Genomic DNA, 17,847 nt, shown 5'->3' on the forward strand with positions numbered 1-17,847 from the left:
AGAACTTAGAACTAATTAAACCTAACTAACCTAAGGACATTACACACATCTACGCCCGAGGCAGGAATCGAACCTGCGACCGTAGCGGTCGCTCGGTTCCAGACTGTAGCGCCTAGAACCGCACGGCCACTCCGGCCGGCCAAACTTGAAAGAAAATTATGTGGTTGAAACGTACTTAAGATTGAGAGTTTGTGTTTTTATAGCGGTGACATGACTCAAAAAAGTTTATTCCTGCCTGAAGGGTAAAATTCTTCGCAAGTATGGAATCAGTGGCCTACTAATCTTCGGATATTTCGAATAGCGAGCAGCAGCATAAATATATAAGTTACTGTGTAAATCGACGTTCATTTACGTTATGCTGGCTATAAACTGTGCATGTCTGCATTGGAAGACAGGCAGCGTGCAGATTTGGTGGGTCAGCTAGCAGAATAATAAAGCAAAGCCATACGATCTAAACAGATAAGTTCGTATCACTGTTCCTTGGAAATAAGTGGCGCTACTCAAATTTCGGGATAAGTCTTGTTGTGGAACATAATCTCACCGCCTGGCAAATAAAGTAGGGCAGCTCAGAAGATATTCACGAAAGACAATGTAACTTCCTACATAGGTACCCGACCGGAGGGTGAGAAAATGAAGAGTTTCAGTTCTCTGTGACAGGTGGACAGACCACCAGAGTGCATTAGTCTTGTTCGTCCTTATTATTGTGACCAAGTCTGACACGGGAATCGTCAGTTGTCGCGTGTTTTTCGCATACACGTCGAATAAATAAAAGTCCACGATATATGGTACCTATTCTATATGCGCCACTGTTTCCGTTCGTTTTTCGGATAGGTGCCAAGATGGCTCTAAGGAAGCTCCGAAACTACTTGCTTAAATAATAAGAGGTTTTTAGGAAGAATAACGGCTGTCGGTATCCTTTTTCTATATGAGGATCTACAAAAACTGAATACGCCAATGGAGTGTAGTGTGATCCCGGTTTCTGCCGAAGCAGAAAAGGCTGTTTACACTCTTCCGACCCATGCTGAAGCGCCCACAGGAGGCAACACAGGCTCTGACTCTGGCATCCAGTTGATCGTACAAGATGGCGATTACTGTCTTGAGATACATTACGCCACAACCGCTGGACCTGTTCACGCAGTTCTGTAAGAGTTCGTTGACGGGTCGCACAAGTTACTTCTCGTCCCAATACTTCACAGGTGATCGATTGGAGACAAGTCCGGAGGCCATGTTCGCCAGGGAACTTACTGCAGGTTTCGCAGAGCATATTGAGTTTCACGGGTAATGCGTGTGTGAGCATTATCCGGTTAGAGCGACACATTATCTTCCTGTTGCAAGAAGGAAAAAGAACAAGTCTATAACGTTCTGCACGTACAGAGTTCTGGTTACACTCCCCTCCAGAAACACAAAAGATGGATGAGAGTTACGTAAGTCTGCAGGCTTTCGTGGCCGTTGTCACTAAGTTGAAATCTCCTGGGTTATTATGCCACGTCATGTTTCTCCTAAAATATTCGACGTTTCGACCCATCTGCTGGGATCTTCCTCAGGATATTTTGGTGTCCACTACTGCTAGAGTAGAGATCCTGAGGAAGATCCCAGCAGAGGGGTGGAAACATCGATCATTTTAGAAGAAACATGACGCGGCCTAATAACCCAGACGATTTTAACTTCATGGACGAGAGTTGTAGCCTATCGCACCACAGTGTGTCTTGAACGAATGCACTCTACGAGACAGCGCTCACCAGGTCTACGTTATACGCTCAAACGACCATCACTTGCCCTTATCGATGAAGACCAGGGCGCGCCATTCTATATCGCCCAAGTGATCCTCTGACGGCACAAGTCGAGCTCTGCACGTCGGTGCTGTGGTGCAATTGCAACATAGAGGTCAAGGTGCCCATAGTCGCACTGCTAATAACCGGTTCGCAGCAGCTCGTTTTGACATGTCTGAGCTCTGACCTGGACTGTGGTAAATGTACAATCTGCCACTGCTGCCCTTACAATACGACGATTCTGGTGAGCATCTGTGCGGTTCTAACATACAGATCATCTACGGATGTGAGAATGCTTACGTGACCGCCAGCACCGTTGCACAACTGACGCAGCACGTCCACCTTGTGTGGCAGTTGTCCGAAAGGACCCTCCCACCACTCGAAAGGCCCCTCTCAAATTCGCTCACTTTGCTTTAGGAAGCACTCGTGCGTCTCCGTCGAATAGTTGCATGCTTCCTTCACACACGTTTTCAAAAATGGCTCTGATCACTATGAGACTTAACTTATGAGGTCATCAGTCCCATAGAACTTAGATTTAAACCTAAATAACCAAAGGATATCACACACATACATGCCCGAGGCAGGATTCGAACCTGCGACGGTTGCGGTCGCGTGGCTCCAGACTGTAGCGCCTAGAACCGGTTGGCCACTCCGGCCGGCCACACACGTTTGTAACACATTGAGCCTTCCGGCTGTAAACATACCCAGTTAAAGGGTGAACACATATGGTGCTCTGGTAGATAAGCCACTACGCTAGCAGTTCGTTAACGACAGTGAAACCTTTATCAGTCTATCTAAGTTCCCCGGATGGAACATGCCGTCATCGGATCAAAATCGACGTCGTGTTCCCAGGTGCACTCATTTTTTTTTTCGGCAGTTCATAAAACTGGACAGTAATCAGCATCATACGAAACAGGAGTGTACAACAGACTCCGTCGGAGGGCGGACAAGTACCACCGTCGGGCTAAGCCCTGGGAAGATGTCGCTACCCATCGGCGTCGACCACGAGCGTGACCACGACCGCGACCGCTGCCGACACATTAAGAGCACCGGGTCCGGCGCTCGCCATTTGTCTGCAGGGACCGGCGCTGCCCTAAATCTGCCTCCGCTGAAAACTGCGCCACCCCAGTGCGCCGTCCGGCTGCGCACAGCCTCGGCGCGAATATTTTATCCGCCAGCGCAGGCCTCCGACCCCACACCCCTCTAACGCTCCTCGTCCTCCCCCGCCCCTCCCTCCACCCCTTCCCTGTTCTCGTCCACACCACCACAATTCCCGGTGCAGTTAGGAGACCGGAAAATAATATCCGCCGGCGCGCACGTTTCATCGCTTGGGGAACAAGTATTATCCCCGTAGCGAGTATTTCACTCCGCGATGGTCCAGCTGCCAATAGCGAGTGGCTGACCTTGCACGCTCGGAAAACCTGGTCTCCACTGCACTACAGAGTATAAAAGTGTGCTCGTTTAACTTGCAGTTTCAGCTACCGAGTTTATATTGCCTATGGAAACATATTTCACAATTTCAGCCGTGTAACAGCTTGCGTTTCAGTGATTTAAACATACGGTATTTGGTTTATGAAGATTTATGAGAGCGATCTGTTTACGGTCATTGCTTCCGAAAGCAATTTGTCATTCAGTGGTATTAATATTGCCAAATGGTTTCCACGTAGTCTTTGAGAAATAGAATGCACTTCTCTCAGGAACAAATGAAACTTTTTTTAACAACTTTTCATATCGACGTACTTACAGCCCCCTAGATGGGTCTCACATAATTTAATTATTCTTTGTACCCCTTATTCCTTACAGTGGCGGATAAACTGTTCTAGTACGCCATAGCAAAACTACCTGTGCCTTGTTCCTACTTCAGTAATTTAGTTTTAACACACTTTTCCCTCATTATTACTGGTGTTTCTTCACTAAGCATTTTAAAATGCTGTGACAGATTTTGAAACACAAGTGAAGCACAAATATAAGTTGTTTCTTCTAGGTTTTTTCCCTGACCTCTGTTTCGCTTTCTATCACTGACGTTCCTTAGTTCAGAGTGAATATTTTATACCATTGGAGCTCTTTTGTTGAAAAAATCTTTCTTTATTTCCTTCTAATATGCGTTCACAGCTTCCATAAATTTTTGCCTCGCAGGATTAGCATAGCGGTCTCAGGCGCTCCAGTCATGGACTGCGCGGCTGGTCCCGGTGGAGGTTCGAGTCCTCCCTCGGGCATGTGTGTGTGTGTGTGTGTGTGTGTGTGTGTGTGTGTTTGTTCTTAGGATAGTTTAGGTTAAGTAGTGTGTAAGCGTAGAGACTGATGACCTTAGCAGTTAAGTCCCATAAGATTTCACACACATTTGAACATTTTTTGAACATAAATTTTTAGAAGTTCTCGTTATGTTTTCAGCCCTTAGAATTTTATTTTAAGATGGCTATTTTAAGGCTTGACAATGGCTTAATCTCGAAATTGCAAAGTAAATTTCCAAAGGCGGAAAGCAAAATTACAACTTTTAAATTCTTTCTTTGTTTGCACAACGCAGATTACTGTGACTGTTTTTTATGTCCTGTAGTCCCTAATTTTGACATTTAGCTATTCATTCACTCTTCCATTACCCTTCAACACTTTGGTCTTTACTTTGTCTACTTCTAACTTTTACAGTGAGCTGTGTGTTTTGTTCATTCCAAATGGTTCAAATGGCTCTGAGCACTATGGGACTCAACTGCTGTGGTCATCAGTCCCCTAGAACTTAGAACTACTTAAACCTAACTAACCTAAGGACACCACACACAGCCATGCCCGAGGCAGGATTCGAACCTGCGACCGTAGCAGTGTTCATTCCATTCAACAGTTTTCTAATACACTGTTGTTTCCAGAAGGAGTGCTTCATCTGCGAATTTTATCCTCAGTCTGATCCACTTAAAACTTTATTTCTGTTCTGAAACTTTCTGTTACATATACATTTACGTAAATCTCCATAATATACCACAAGGCAACGTAAGGTGCACGGTGGTTATACCACTGTTAGTTGTCTGTTTCTTGTTCCTCTTGCAAATCCAGTGAGAGTAAAACGAACGTCTATCTCCTTCTATACTAGTCCAGATTTGTTTCCTTGATCCATATGTGGAATTAACGTTGGTGGCTGTAGGATCGTTCTACTGTCTATCGCAATCTTTGGTTCCCTAACCTTTCTCAGCAGCGTGTCTGCTCCGCTCCAGTGATTCCTCTTTAAGTTCAAAAAGCATTTCCTAAGTACTCTTATACTGATCGAAATTACCGGTAAGAAATCTAGCAGCATACCTCTGAATTGCTTCTATGTCTTCCTATAATCAGACCTGATGGGTGTCCCAAACTCTCGAGCAGAATTCAAGAATGGCCACTCTAGTGTTCGGGATGCGGTCTCCTTTATAGATGAGCAACGCGTCCCCATAATTCTCCCAATAATCGAAATCAATCACTTGCCTTGTCTTCTACCGTTCTAATGTGCTCTTTCCATTTCATATTGCTTTGCAGTATTACTCCTACATATTTAATCGACACCAATAATGCTGTATTCAAACATTACATATTTTTTTCGTGGTCATCTGCATTAACTTACATTTTTTTCACATTTATCAAACTTACCTTTCATCACACAAATTCTTTCCAAGTCATCCTGTATCCTCCTACATTCAATGATGACAGTTTTCCATACGCTATAGCCCAATCAGCAAACAGTGGCATGTTTATGCTCACTTGTATTGTTTGTGTATATGGAGAACCATAGCGATCCTGTTGAACAGGTACTTACATGGTACACTCCTGACAATACCCTTGTCTTTGATGAACAGTTGTTGGCTTTATCAGTTGAAAAGTGTTTTAGACACTTATGTTTCTGAGAATATATTCCATACACTCTGATCTTCCTTTATAGTCTGCAGTGGTCCACTGTGTCGAAAGCTTTCTGGAAATCTATGAATATGGAATCTGCCTGTGCTCTTCATCTATGGTTCTAGAATATATTACATTACTATTTGAGCTCAGCAAGGTCAGCGCATCAATTTTCCTAACCGTTCAAGAATACCAAACTTTCGAGCGAGTGGATCTCACCATGTTCGGGATAATGCCAGTCACTATGTCAACTGATCATCATTAGTCCAAAAGTATTCACCATGCATTCAGCGTAATGGTAGTCACAATGACTGGGACAATGACAGTCAGGCAGAGCGTAAGGTCTAATTTCTCTGATTTTTATGGCATGGTCATTTCACAATACTTGCCAGACTATTCTTCGAACGCAAGCCCTCGTAATTTTAAGAGTAACCTCTTCTGTGATACAGGAAGTCTCTCCTGTAGCTAATGCCACTGTAGGTAGTTAAGTACATCCATAACGCTCTCGCATTTATTAAACGATTCCGTGACGAAACGTGCCTCTCTTCTGTTAATTCTACGTGGTGAGGATCCCAGAGCGATGAACAAGAGCCAATAACCGTTAGAACAATGTTTTATAATCCACTTCTATCGTGGATTCTACATTTGCTTAAGACTGTCCGAATGAATCTCAGCCTAGCATCGGATTTCCCTACCATTTGTATTATAAGACCATTCCACCTTAGGTCGCAGCCCACTGTTAGTAAACACAAGATTTGGAAAGAACCAAAATTGCGCCTCGTCAGACCACACTACAAGCTTTCAATTAGCTGCTATTCAGTTTCTGTGTTGTCTGATCATTTAGCAAGACTTGCCCGATCCATGAAGATGTCCAGTTTTACGTGAGCCTGTGAGCAATAGGCTTTCGCTAGACAGAACTCTATTACGTGCATTTCTGTTCGCAATCGTTCGGAAACCGACCAAAGTGGAGCAGGTTTCACTAACGTCAGCCATTGTTGTCTAGTCTGAAAGCGGCTGCCATTGGCCTGGCATGAGACTCGTCTACGGCCTGTGCCCGTTGTAAGTGGTAAACAGTTCGTTGTAGGCACGTTGGACAGTTCGCGTGGAGAGACAGCCAAATGGGGCAAACACATTTACTGTATAATCATAAGCTCGTCCAGCCACGACAGCTCTTTCCTGCCATTCTGTCATGTCTATCCACCTTACAGCGCTGATTCCGTACAAGCGACTGTCACACATACACTGCCAGGTAGCCGTTCTACACATCTACAGCGCCCCAAAGTGACCACAGTGCTCCTATGGAGGGGGGATCTCTTATTTGATTTGGTGAGCTTATAACAGTCCCCTGCCCTCCTTCCTAGTACGCGCTCTTCCTCGAGGTGAATGAACCTCACCACGTTCGTTTAATTATACAGTTCGATCTGGATTCGAAACATGGTATATTAGAATTAGATGAATAGGTCACACTGTTTCTATTTTTACTTTTTCCAATATCCGTCACAGAGCCGGCCGAAGTGGCCGTGCGGTTAAAGGCGCTGCAGTCTGGAACCGCAAGACCGCTACGGTCGCAGGTTCGAATCCTGCCTCGGGCATGGATGTTTGTGATGTCCTTAGGTTAGTTAGGTTTAACTAGTTCTAAGTTCTAGGGGACTAATGACCTCAGCAGTTGAGTCCCATAGTGCTCAGAGCCATTTGAACCAATATCCGTCACAGTTGCGAAAATAGTCATTTGTGACGACTAGTTTCGGATTATCACGTCCTTTTTCAAACCATAGCTTTGAAAGTAAGTTTAATCACAGAGACGTGAGTAACAAACGTTCATAGTCGTCGTTAGGGATCATTACCTGACTACAAAGTGTAAACTTTATGTGAGTGTATAACATGGTTTCCTTCCTGTCGATCGCAGCAAACTGGAAGGAAATCATATGATATACCCATATGGTTTGTCGCAGTATAACACTGATTGTTGTCATATTACCAAAGTTAAGCGCTGTCGGGGTAGGCTAGCATTTGGATTCGGGTCTGCCGAGCCCCTTCGGCAAGCGGGCTGAACTCAGCCCTTCTGAGGCCTACTGAGAAGCTACTTGATTTATACGTAGCGACTCCAGTCACGAAGATTGGCAACAGCCGGCAAAGCGGTGTGCTGACCACATGACCCTCCTTGTCGGCATCCAGTGACGCGTGTTTGCTGAGGATGAAACGGCAGTAGGTCGGTGCGGTTGGGCCTTTTTTATCCACGTAATGATTTCCAACGACGAATTTGAACATTTTTTATTCAAATGACCGTTGACGGACTGTGTGATTACATTTATATTCAGGGCTTCGGTTTGAAAATGGACGTTATGGTCCGAAACTAGTCGCCATAAAGAAGCGACTATTATCTTAACTGTGCGGGTAATGTAAAAAATAAAAATATATCATACCTAAGTTTCTGGTCCTATCCTCCATTACGTTGGGACTTCATTTTATTTTTCGTAGTTCTTGTTTTTCTGGAATCAAGTCAGTAACTTCGTAGCAGCTACTGCTGTGAGTCTTGATGTCCTCTTGGCAGACAGCATACTGACTGCCGATGAAACGATCGTGAAATCCGGCGAATGTCTTTTTCTTCCGATAGGATTAAGGCAACGGCCTTGCCGCAGTGGATACACCGGTTCCCGTGAGATCACCGAAGTTAAGCGCTGTTGGGCGTGGTCGGCACTTGGATGGGTGACCATCCGGGCCGCCATGCGCTGTTGCCATTTTTCGGGGTTCACTCAGCCTCTTGATGCCAATTGAGGAGCTACTCGACCGAATAGTAGCGGCTTCGGTCAAGAATACCATCATAACGGCCGGGAGAGAGGTGTGCTGACCCCACGCCCCTGCTAACCGCATCCTCCACTGAGGATGACACGGCGGTCGGATGGTCCCGGTATGCCACTCGTGACCTGACGACGGAGTGCTTTCCGATAGGATTAAAGCAGATGGAGACTTACAAAGGTAGTAAGGATGGTGTTTTCCTAATCGGCCTTGTCGCCCATTAAAGGTTTATCTAAGCATCGGGCTAGACATCCGATTGGAGCTGTTTGCTTGGGAGGTCCCCATAAACGTTGAAAGCATCAAGCACGGTGTCGGCAGCACGGCGAGTTACTAGAGAGAGCCGTTCGGCGCGGCGCGGTGGTGGGTCTGGCCAACGTAGGGCGGCCGGCGCCGTGACGGGCTGCAGTGCATCTCTGTGTACACTGGTTAATGCCGGTAATCTGTCCGGGCCGTAATGTGATTACACACGTGGCAGCTGCGGCAGCACGTACGCTGGGTGGCTGGGCGGCTGGGCGGCGCCTGCGCTGTCGCCCACGCCGCGCCGCGCAGCACCGTGCAGCGGCCACCGGACGTCGAACGCAGCCGCTCCGATATACTCCCACTCACCGCGCCCCTGCTGAAGCACCGGCGCGCTTCAGGCTAATTTGCAGGCTGCAACTACGACAAGGAGCATTCGCAATCAGGGCATACGCGATTGCATCGGCAACTTGTAGGGAGGCTCGACTTATTTATTTCCTTTCCAATGAACATGGGAATGATTCGGGACCACCACTCAGACGTGACTGAAGACACTTTTGAAGCCGGCCGGGGTGGCCTAGCGGTTCTAGGCGCTACAGTCTGGAACCGCGCGACCGCTACGGTCGCAGGTTCGAATCCTGCCTCGTTCATGGATGTGTGAGGTGTCCTTAGGTTAGTTAGGTTTAAGTAGGTCTAATTTCTAGGGGACTGATGACCTTATAATTTAAGTCCCATAGTGCTCAGAGCCATTTGAACCATTTTTTGAACACTTCTGTAACCTTCAAGGAGTCGTTTACTTATAGGCGTCCGCATGTGATGAGATGGCGACGGGGGATGAAGGGGGTGGGGGGGTGGGGTTCACCTACTGGAATATGACGTACAGACTTATCGAGCGGACGTGAACTCCGTAATAGAGTTGCTATTAACATGCTACGCCTCCGATTTAAGCACAGAATGTTCAGACGGCACCTCTATAGGCTACAACTGATTAACTCACCCCACTCTGACTGTGGTGCGGCCAGGACATCTACCACATGATCTTCGTTAGCACACTGCAGTAACAACCCATTTACTATAGTACTTAATGCTTTCTGGACAACAATTTTGCAACAGACTAAACACACTATTTACAGCGAATAATGTGTCTATTAACATATGAATATAGCTTCCTAGGAGATAAACAAATAATTTTAAAGGAAATTAGTTGTATAGATTCTGCCATATGTTTGTAATACGAATGTGCGTGCGTTTGTGAGTGTGTGGCATGGGTGGTGGGGAGGTAGACAGAATGTATATATGTAAAATGAAGCGACGAACGAAAATTTGTAGCAAGGTAAGGATTCGAACACGGATCTTCTGCTCGCAAGGCAGATTGTAAGCGTATTGTCATATCGCTGGCTAGGTTGTGGAGTATCTTTGCGGGCAGCCGTGTCTGTAGAGTCGAGCACCGGACACGGAATGGTTATGTTGTGTAGTGTGTAGCTCTGCATGTGAGAGGCATTGTTAGTATGGAAGTTGAAGTGTTGCTACAAAGGCTAGTATAGTAAAGTGATGAAACATGGAAATGGTTCAGAGGAAAGTGCGTTAAGAAGTAATTAAAAAAGAGCAGTGCCGCCGATAATATATTGTGTATCTTCTCGTTGCGTGTCGTACCGTACTGTATCAATCATCCGCGCCGTGTTCGGTCTCCCAGAATGAACTGATGTGAATCAGTATAAATTAGTTACTATAAAAGAGAGCAGTCAAGTGCCAGTGATTTGTAGCGAGCGTGAGGACGTGCGTTCGATCATCGTTTCCGCATTATCAACAATCAGCCACGCCGCGACGGTTACGCGCACGCTCGTACAAGTGAGAACTGGGAACCGAAAAACTAACTTTACGAACAGTGTTAAAATATCATTACTAGCGTAAAGGAGGACTGGTATCAAATATCTGTGTATGCGTGGCGAGCGTAAGAACTTTCGTGCGATCATTCGGCTTCCGCATCATCAACAATCACCCGCGTCGTGTCGGTTACGCGTACGCTCGTCAGAATGATATTTTGGACTGTTAATCGTCGAGATTGTTAATTGGGATAAACATTTACGATTTAGAGTGTAAACAGTGCAACCTGTGGTTTCCATATCGTCTCAGAATATAGATGTTCATACCAGACAAAGGATACTGTTGTGTTTTAACGTTGAGTGGCTCCCCTAAACCGCCTGTGTACGGTATTTCGATGAATAATTTCAGGCAAGCTGACAGCAGTGTGGAGCAGGACAATACGACCGCCGCGGGATTGTCAGGTACGTGGTGCGGACAGGGCGCACGGTCAATAAACGGTACAGAAATGAAAAAAACAGTCTAAGGGACCCCACCCCCATTTGTACCCCCGGGCGCGGTACAAGATGCACTAAACACTCAGCCACCCTGACACAGTTGTTTTACACAACTGCAGGGACTACCCTAGTACGCCTCCCTCCTCCGTCTAAGTTACCATTCACGCCTCTGCTCACTTGGTATTCCCGTTAATCTCGAAGGGCGTTGGAGAGACTCTTCAATTATTCTGAAATAGCACCTCGGCATCAAAAGAAACGCCTATCGGCGTACCGAGCCGGATACCTGCATTCGAATCCTAGCCTCGGTACACATTTTCGGTTGTTGCTTCGGTCTGAATATATACATCATAGATGGCTCAGACTTGTGAAGGTCTCTGATACCATACAGTTTCATTCCATTAAAAGCACCTATATCTGGGTTTCGGGTAGGATCCTCCCACTTCATTCGATGGTGAGATGCTATTCCAATACAGCTGGAGAGCCTCTGCAATGATCTGCGAGTTTAGGAGGAAAATGAAGTGGACTGAGGCGAAAAATTATCTTCAACTCTAATGCTACCATCTGAACAGTAGAGTAAAAAAAAGATCACATTTCAACAAATGATTACCATCTGTATACCACCAAATAACAGAAACATCTCAAAATCATTTTCTTTGATGGAGACGAGACTTCGAGACGCTGTGAGAGAAACTACACTCCTTCAATGATACTGACAAAACGTCACTAATGACAAGCATGCTTCCAAATTGACATTTCCTACCAGAAGGCCGGTTTGAACAATAACAGGTGCACACGCGTACTCATTATTTGCGTAAGACACCAGTGACACCACTTAACAGTAGCTGACCCGCGACACTGTTATTTAACAGTCACTCAGCGGAAAATTCTAAAGCCAGCGTGTAGTTAATAGGATCACTTACTGAGAATAAACAGTACGTTAGAGATGTGAGTAGGGGTTGCAGGTCTATCCACACCATCGTAATCACCTTCTCTTCAGAACAGTTATAGGGCTTTCATGAGAAATATTGGCACAGCCATTAATTATAGGCCATCGTCAGGTCCTAAACCTGACTGAAGAGGTATCCCTTAGTTTGTCCCACGAAGTAAATGGAAAAGAAAAATCTGCTATACAGAATTTGAAACGGAAGCTTTCTTCGCTGGACGAGTTAATGCAATCCCCAATAATTAATTACAAAAATCTTCATAAAACGTTCTTAAGACCCATTCGCCTCTTATATTTCATACTTTCTACATCCAGCCTACGAAATGTTTGAACGTAGTTACTGAACGGATGCAGAGAGCCAGTGCTGCTCTTTGTCGATTGATGGTCCACATACTCGCTTCTTCGGTAGATATACGAAAACTGGAACGATACCGACATCGATGATGCACCAATAACTAGTTTCTGCAGGTGAAACAGGTCTGACGCTCGATTTCTCTTGACTAAGGCTTCTTTAGAATGAGATCCACAAAGATAAAAAATTATATGAGCTAATTCTGTAATTTATATTGTGTTACCATATAGGAAATAAGGACAAAATAATATGTGCCATTCAACGTATACATTACCTTAGTTTACAAAATATGTTAGTAAATATGTTTGCTTAAGGCCTCGTAGTTTTATTCAAGAAAGACTAATGTTTACTATCAAGCTACGTAGCCATAGGATCTTGGATGGTAAAGAGTAACAGATTATAGTAAACCACGAACGTAAGTTCAGAGATTTTAATGCGAGTAATATCGTGCGCTCCACAGCTGAATCAGTTAAATGTTGATAACAACCGCTACATCTGTGTTTCAGGTACGGTTATTACGCCATAAATTCTTTCATTCTAAATGAACAGCTTCAGATGAAACCGAAAGTTCACCGACAATTCTTACAAAGTGACAGAAATAGGCCTGTGTCATGAATCAGAAATGACTATTCAGCACATCTAACGCTAAAAAGCACGTTCTGGAACTCGAAGTGCACAATAAAAAAACTTCTCCGACCGCCTAACACAAGCAGGGCTACTGTGCGGAACAACACGCTCCGCTATACTGGAAAATAGAGAAAGTGCCCGTGGATCATTCGGTAAGGAATTATTCCGTACACGCAAAGCTATTCAGTAAGTCGTTTGTTATTCGTTAAACACTCACACATTAATGGAGCAAATGAGTACGTAATTTACGTAACTGCTGTAAGCGTTTGTGGCCTTAGTCTTCTAGGTCAGAGCTTAATCTCACAATGTCATCTTCAGGAAGAGTCTCGCCACTATTACGGCTCCGTTGTGTAGCGACGTAATTTACTCAACAATTTAATGGCCAATACTGGTACAGTACGTATTGTCGCAGTAATGCGTGATCTACAAGGTCATCCCTGTTCGTCAGCACTTCAAGAGCAGGAGACAGTGTAAAGAAGCAACCCACAACGGTTGCAGTTTTCCAACTTCGGTCAGTACATGCTAACACAGAATAACTAGAATGCACGAATAACAACCCTCTTACCCATGAAAGATAAAGACCATTCGCAACGAACTTGTCTCGTAGGTAAATTTCCCTCAGACAAGAATATTCAAAGCATGAACTGAACAGCGTGTTATACGGATGTGAACCCATTAGAGAATTTGCTTGATAATAGCGAGGAAACACATTGCTACCCGTCAACCATCATCAAAGACTTGTCCCGGCCAAAACACAAATCGTTATGAGAAACTGCCACTGCAACTCTTGACTAACTAGCTGCGGACCATGCATGCCATGACAAAGCCACACTGCCCGCATCTTGTGGTCGTGCGGTATCGTTCTCGCTTCCCACGCCCGGGTTCCCGGGTTCGATTCCCGGCGGGGTCAGGGATTTTCTCTGCCTCGTGATGGCTGGGTGTTGTGTGCTGTCCTTAGGTTAGTTAGGTTTAAGTAGTTCTAAGTTCTAGGGGACTGATGACCACAGCAGTTGAGTCCCATAGTGCTCAGAGCCATTTGAAACATTTGAACAAAGCCACACTAGTGCGGCAGGTGATGGTAACCACTTACAACAGCAATTGTTTTGTTTTTGCGGAAGAGTATTTCCGGTTTTGTTACTTGTTAAGTGGACCTTTCTGGTTTCCGAACACCTCAGAATATGTAAGGGCCTACTAGACACTCCTGTAAGCTAAAAATGTCTTCTTCTGTTCTTCTTTCCCCTATCCTTTATTCCTTACCTACACGGGATCGGCATCGTTATGATAGGATTTGGCACTTGTTACAGAGTGACCGGATGCCCTTCCTCTTGCCAAATTTTAATTTCTTCTGATTAAGGTACATCGTCGGAGACCTGTTTACGAAAATGCTTTCGTTTGTTGGTTAAGCTTAACTATTTGACACTATTGTTCAAAAAAACTTGTGTGAAATGTTATGGGACTTAACTGATAAGGTAATCAGTCCCTAAGCTTACACACTACTTAACCTAAATTATCCTAAGGACAAAACACACACCCATGCCCGAGGGAGGACTCGTACCTCCGCCGGCATCAGCCGCACAATCCCGCGCGGCGACACTATTGTATACAAAGTAGTTCAATGTGTGATCCCTGTTACTCAAATACTATAGGTTCCATAGTTGCTTATGTTTCATAACGATTTATTTTGTGCTCTTATTCCACAGGACAAGATACCTACGGCTCTTGATCTAATCTGTTTCATGATATAAAATCAGTGATTAAGTTCGTCTAGGTGATAGTAAATCCTTTTATGCCGTAATGATTAAAACCCACAATGTGAATATAAGGGTTGGAGGTGCGACTTAAGGAAACTTACAGTAAGTTCTTCATTTCTGGATATCTTCTAACATTTCATCAGCAGCTCACTGCGCACTGCAATTGCGATTCTGGTTCTTCTCTTTTCGGAAATTGAGGGAGAGAAACAACCACAATAGTCTCTAGACAGTTTCAGAAATCGAAGAAGAGCCTGGATGAAGAACAAGATTGAATAGATTATTGGATTTAGAAAAATGTATTGGTGCTAACAAAAGCATTAGTCAAAGAATAACAGAGTAACACGCATCGCAGAAGATAGCAGCTTCTGATGCATTTGTCCAACAAAGAGGCAATAAAGGAAGTGAAGGTACGTTTTTAAAAAAAACAATAACGATACAAGAGACAGAGTCAGAACTTCTTCTGACTCGACGTAATCGATACATTCAAGATCTATTAAGTTTGGCACAGCACTAATTTACATTAAAATCTAAGCAGACACTAATTATTGAATTACAAATAACGTAGTATGTTATTACAACTGTTTAATCGTAAATATCCGGATAGCAGTGTCACACGAAGAAGAAGTCATTCACATTGTCAGTTGTCGGTAGGAATATAACAGGAACCTAGAGACGTGTTCAGATGGACATTAAGCGAATGATCAATTGTCCAAATCGACTGCTGGTAATCCCATTCAGGTGCAAGCCATCTCGTTAGTCTTCTGTCGCAGGGTTCATCCATCAAGTGTTGCGAGGGCCGTCGGTTCGGAGGCGCACAAAGCTATCCTTCAGCGCAAGCCCTCTTACAGTTATTACTGGTTACGCGTAAAACTACTGGAAATGGAGACGAATTACCAGCGCGCCAACTTGAGATCAAGCCAAACCACAGCAAAACTTGACATTCCTGTTATCAAACTGTTAACCGGGAAGTTATTCCGCACGTTGTTAGTCGTCAGGAGGCGACTGAAATTATTGATACCATCATTTTTGTTCACGTAGGAATCAGCCCACATCTGGCTTTAGTCGTTGTTTAAAATTTGACCAGTACTCTGTGTCCTAAAAAGTATCGTGTTACGGTGGGAAAAATTGAATTTATGAACGCTCTCTTGAGCCAGTGGTATCACATCATGTCAGTACGTTTTAATTATCTATTTCATATGCTGTCTTTAAGGGAAATATAGCCTACTGATGTCTCGTTAAGAGTTTAAGTGCGTGTCGTTCTTACTTCTGTACACGATAGGGTAGTACGAAAGAGGGAATGAGACAGACTGAAAAAGAGTAGTGAGCAGGGTCGAGGTAGGAAATGAAGGCTGGAGTGGGAGACAGGAAGAAAAAGAAGCAACACTGCCAATTTACGCGGTTAAATAACATTCATTTTTTGATTCCCTACCAGGATGTACTACATTTACACTGATGAGGGACACGAGATTTAGGCTAAAACCACGAGCTTTACGAAGGAGATGGAAGTAATTGTCGAAAGCTCCTGGTTCTATACTGAATCGACGCTGTAGTATGTCTGAGAATGTTTCATCCATTATACGGGGTGATTCAAAACGAATACCACAACTTTAGGAATTTAAAACTCTGCAACGACAAAAGGCAGAGCTAAGCACTATCTGTCGGCGAATTAAGGGAGCTATAAAGTTTCATTTAGTTGTACATTTGTTCGCTTGAGGCGCTGTTGACTAGGCGTCAGCGTCAGTTGATGCTAAGATGGCGACCGCTCAACCGAAAGCTTTTTGCGTTATTGAGTACGGCAGAAGTGAATCGACGACAGTTGTTCAGCGTGCATTTCGAACGAAGTATGGTGTTAAACCTCCTGATAGGTGGAGGATTCATATTACAGTGCCCTCGCGAAAGACTTCGTTCTCACAGCAGATCCTATTTATTAATTGAAGTATTCCTTCAGCTTTAAGAAAATATTAACAAGTGCAGCGCAATTTATTCAGATTAACATTTTACGATTGTGTAATTCGAATCATGAAGGGCAGAAAGAAGAAAAATTACGATGAAGTATTCCTTGTAAATACGCAATCTGAAGGGAATACGAATAGTTAAAGGAAGCTATGAAAGCACGCTGAGAACATTTACTCAGTGCGGTGCTTCCCCCCTCCCCCCCCCCCCACATACACACACACAATTGCTTTTGCACGCAGTAGTAGACAAAACTGCCACGCAGTGTATACAGACCTGTAGAGAGGTTCGCCGTCTGCCTCTTTGAACCAGAGCACCATGTAGACCTGGTCCTCCTTGTTGCGTGGCTCGATATCACACGGAAGTGCTACTTTCTTGTTCTGAACACCCTGGACATCCACGATGGGAACTGCAACAAAGAAAGAGAGAAAGTAATTACATCTTTGGTCGTGTAGATTTCCGTCAGGTGCCTAAATACATTTATGTTAGTCTGAAAGAGCTTCTAACCCACAGAGCTGTGTATTAACTGGAAAAGTTTTATAATAGTAGATAATTTTTATAAATTTTAAGAAAGCCATATTTGTGGATGTTAAAACGTAGGCTCAGCCACCTTTCACAATGCACGACCACTAAAAGAAATTTAGACCTTTTCCGTTCTAAACGGTGGTAGAACCTATATTTTAACATTGTATTTAACATCCAAGCCCTCGTATACGCCATGGAAAAATCAAAGATTATGTTTATGAACCATTAACAGCTATTGGTAAAATAAGCCTTTATTTGCTACCAGTTTCAATCAAAACATTGTCATCAGGCAAACTAATAGCAATGGAGAGAACACGTGACCTGCATTTCACTGTCTAACTGCAACAGTGTACGGTGAACCTGCTCAGGAAGCTATCACAATCACAACATGCCTATAATTATTTACAGCAGTCAGTATGTCGTCATTCTCTGACGTCAATAAAATAGAAATACAAGAACCACTGTGCGTTACTGAAAATAAAAAACGTAACATTTAGTAATAGAGCGCGCAATTTTTGTGTAAACGAAATAGTTCAATACGATACATTTGCACAGTGTTACCTCTCGTTGAAAGCTTAATTCGTTAACACATTTACGTCATCTTAATACACTGTCTATATTCAGGTTTACTGCTACAATGTCGAAGGAACTCTGAGTATCGACTAACTAGACAGGTGATTATTATTTCCAAGTAGACGTAATAGTGATAGATTTCACTTTGTGT

The 17,847-nt window shown here is 44.1% G+C and overlaps 1 protein-coding gene and 1 pseudogene across 3 annotated transcripts in view; one reads left to right on the forward strand and one right to left on the reverse strand.

Annotated features, from left to right (window-relative positions):
• Positions 1 to 17,004, reverse strand: part of LOC126259558 (neural cell adhesion molecule 2) — a 623,716-nt gene extending 606,712 nt beyond the window's left edge. For all 3 annotated transcript variants that reach the window (XM_049956450.1, XM_049956452.1, XM_049956451.1), the window contains exon 1: positions 16,875 to 17,004. In XM_049956450.1, coding sequence (XP_049812407.1) covers positions 16,875 to 16,918 — 44 coding nt within the window. In that variant the 5' untranslated portion in view covers positions 16,919 to 17,004. The remainder of the gene's footprint in view (positions 1 to 16,874) is intronic.
• On the forward strand, positions 8,242 to 8,359 carry LOC126261273 (5S ribosomal RNA; annotated as a pseudogene).
• Positions 17,005 to 17,847: the final 843 nt, after the last annotated feature.

Source organism: Schistocerca nitens, chromosome 5 (assembly GCF_023898315.1).
Source record: "Schistocerca nitens isolate TAMUIC-IGC-003100 chromosome 5, iqSchNite1.1, whole genome shotgun sequence".
Classification (NCBI taxonomy): Eukaryota; Metazoa; Arthropoda; class Insecta; order Orthoptera; family Acrididae; genus Schistocerca; species Schistocerca nitens.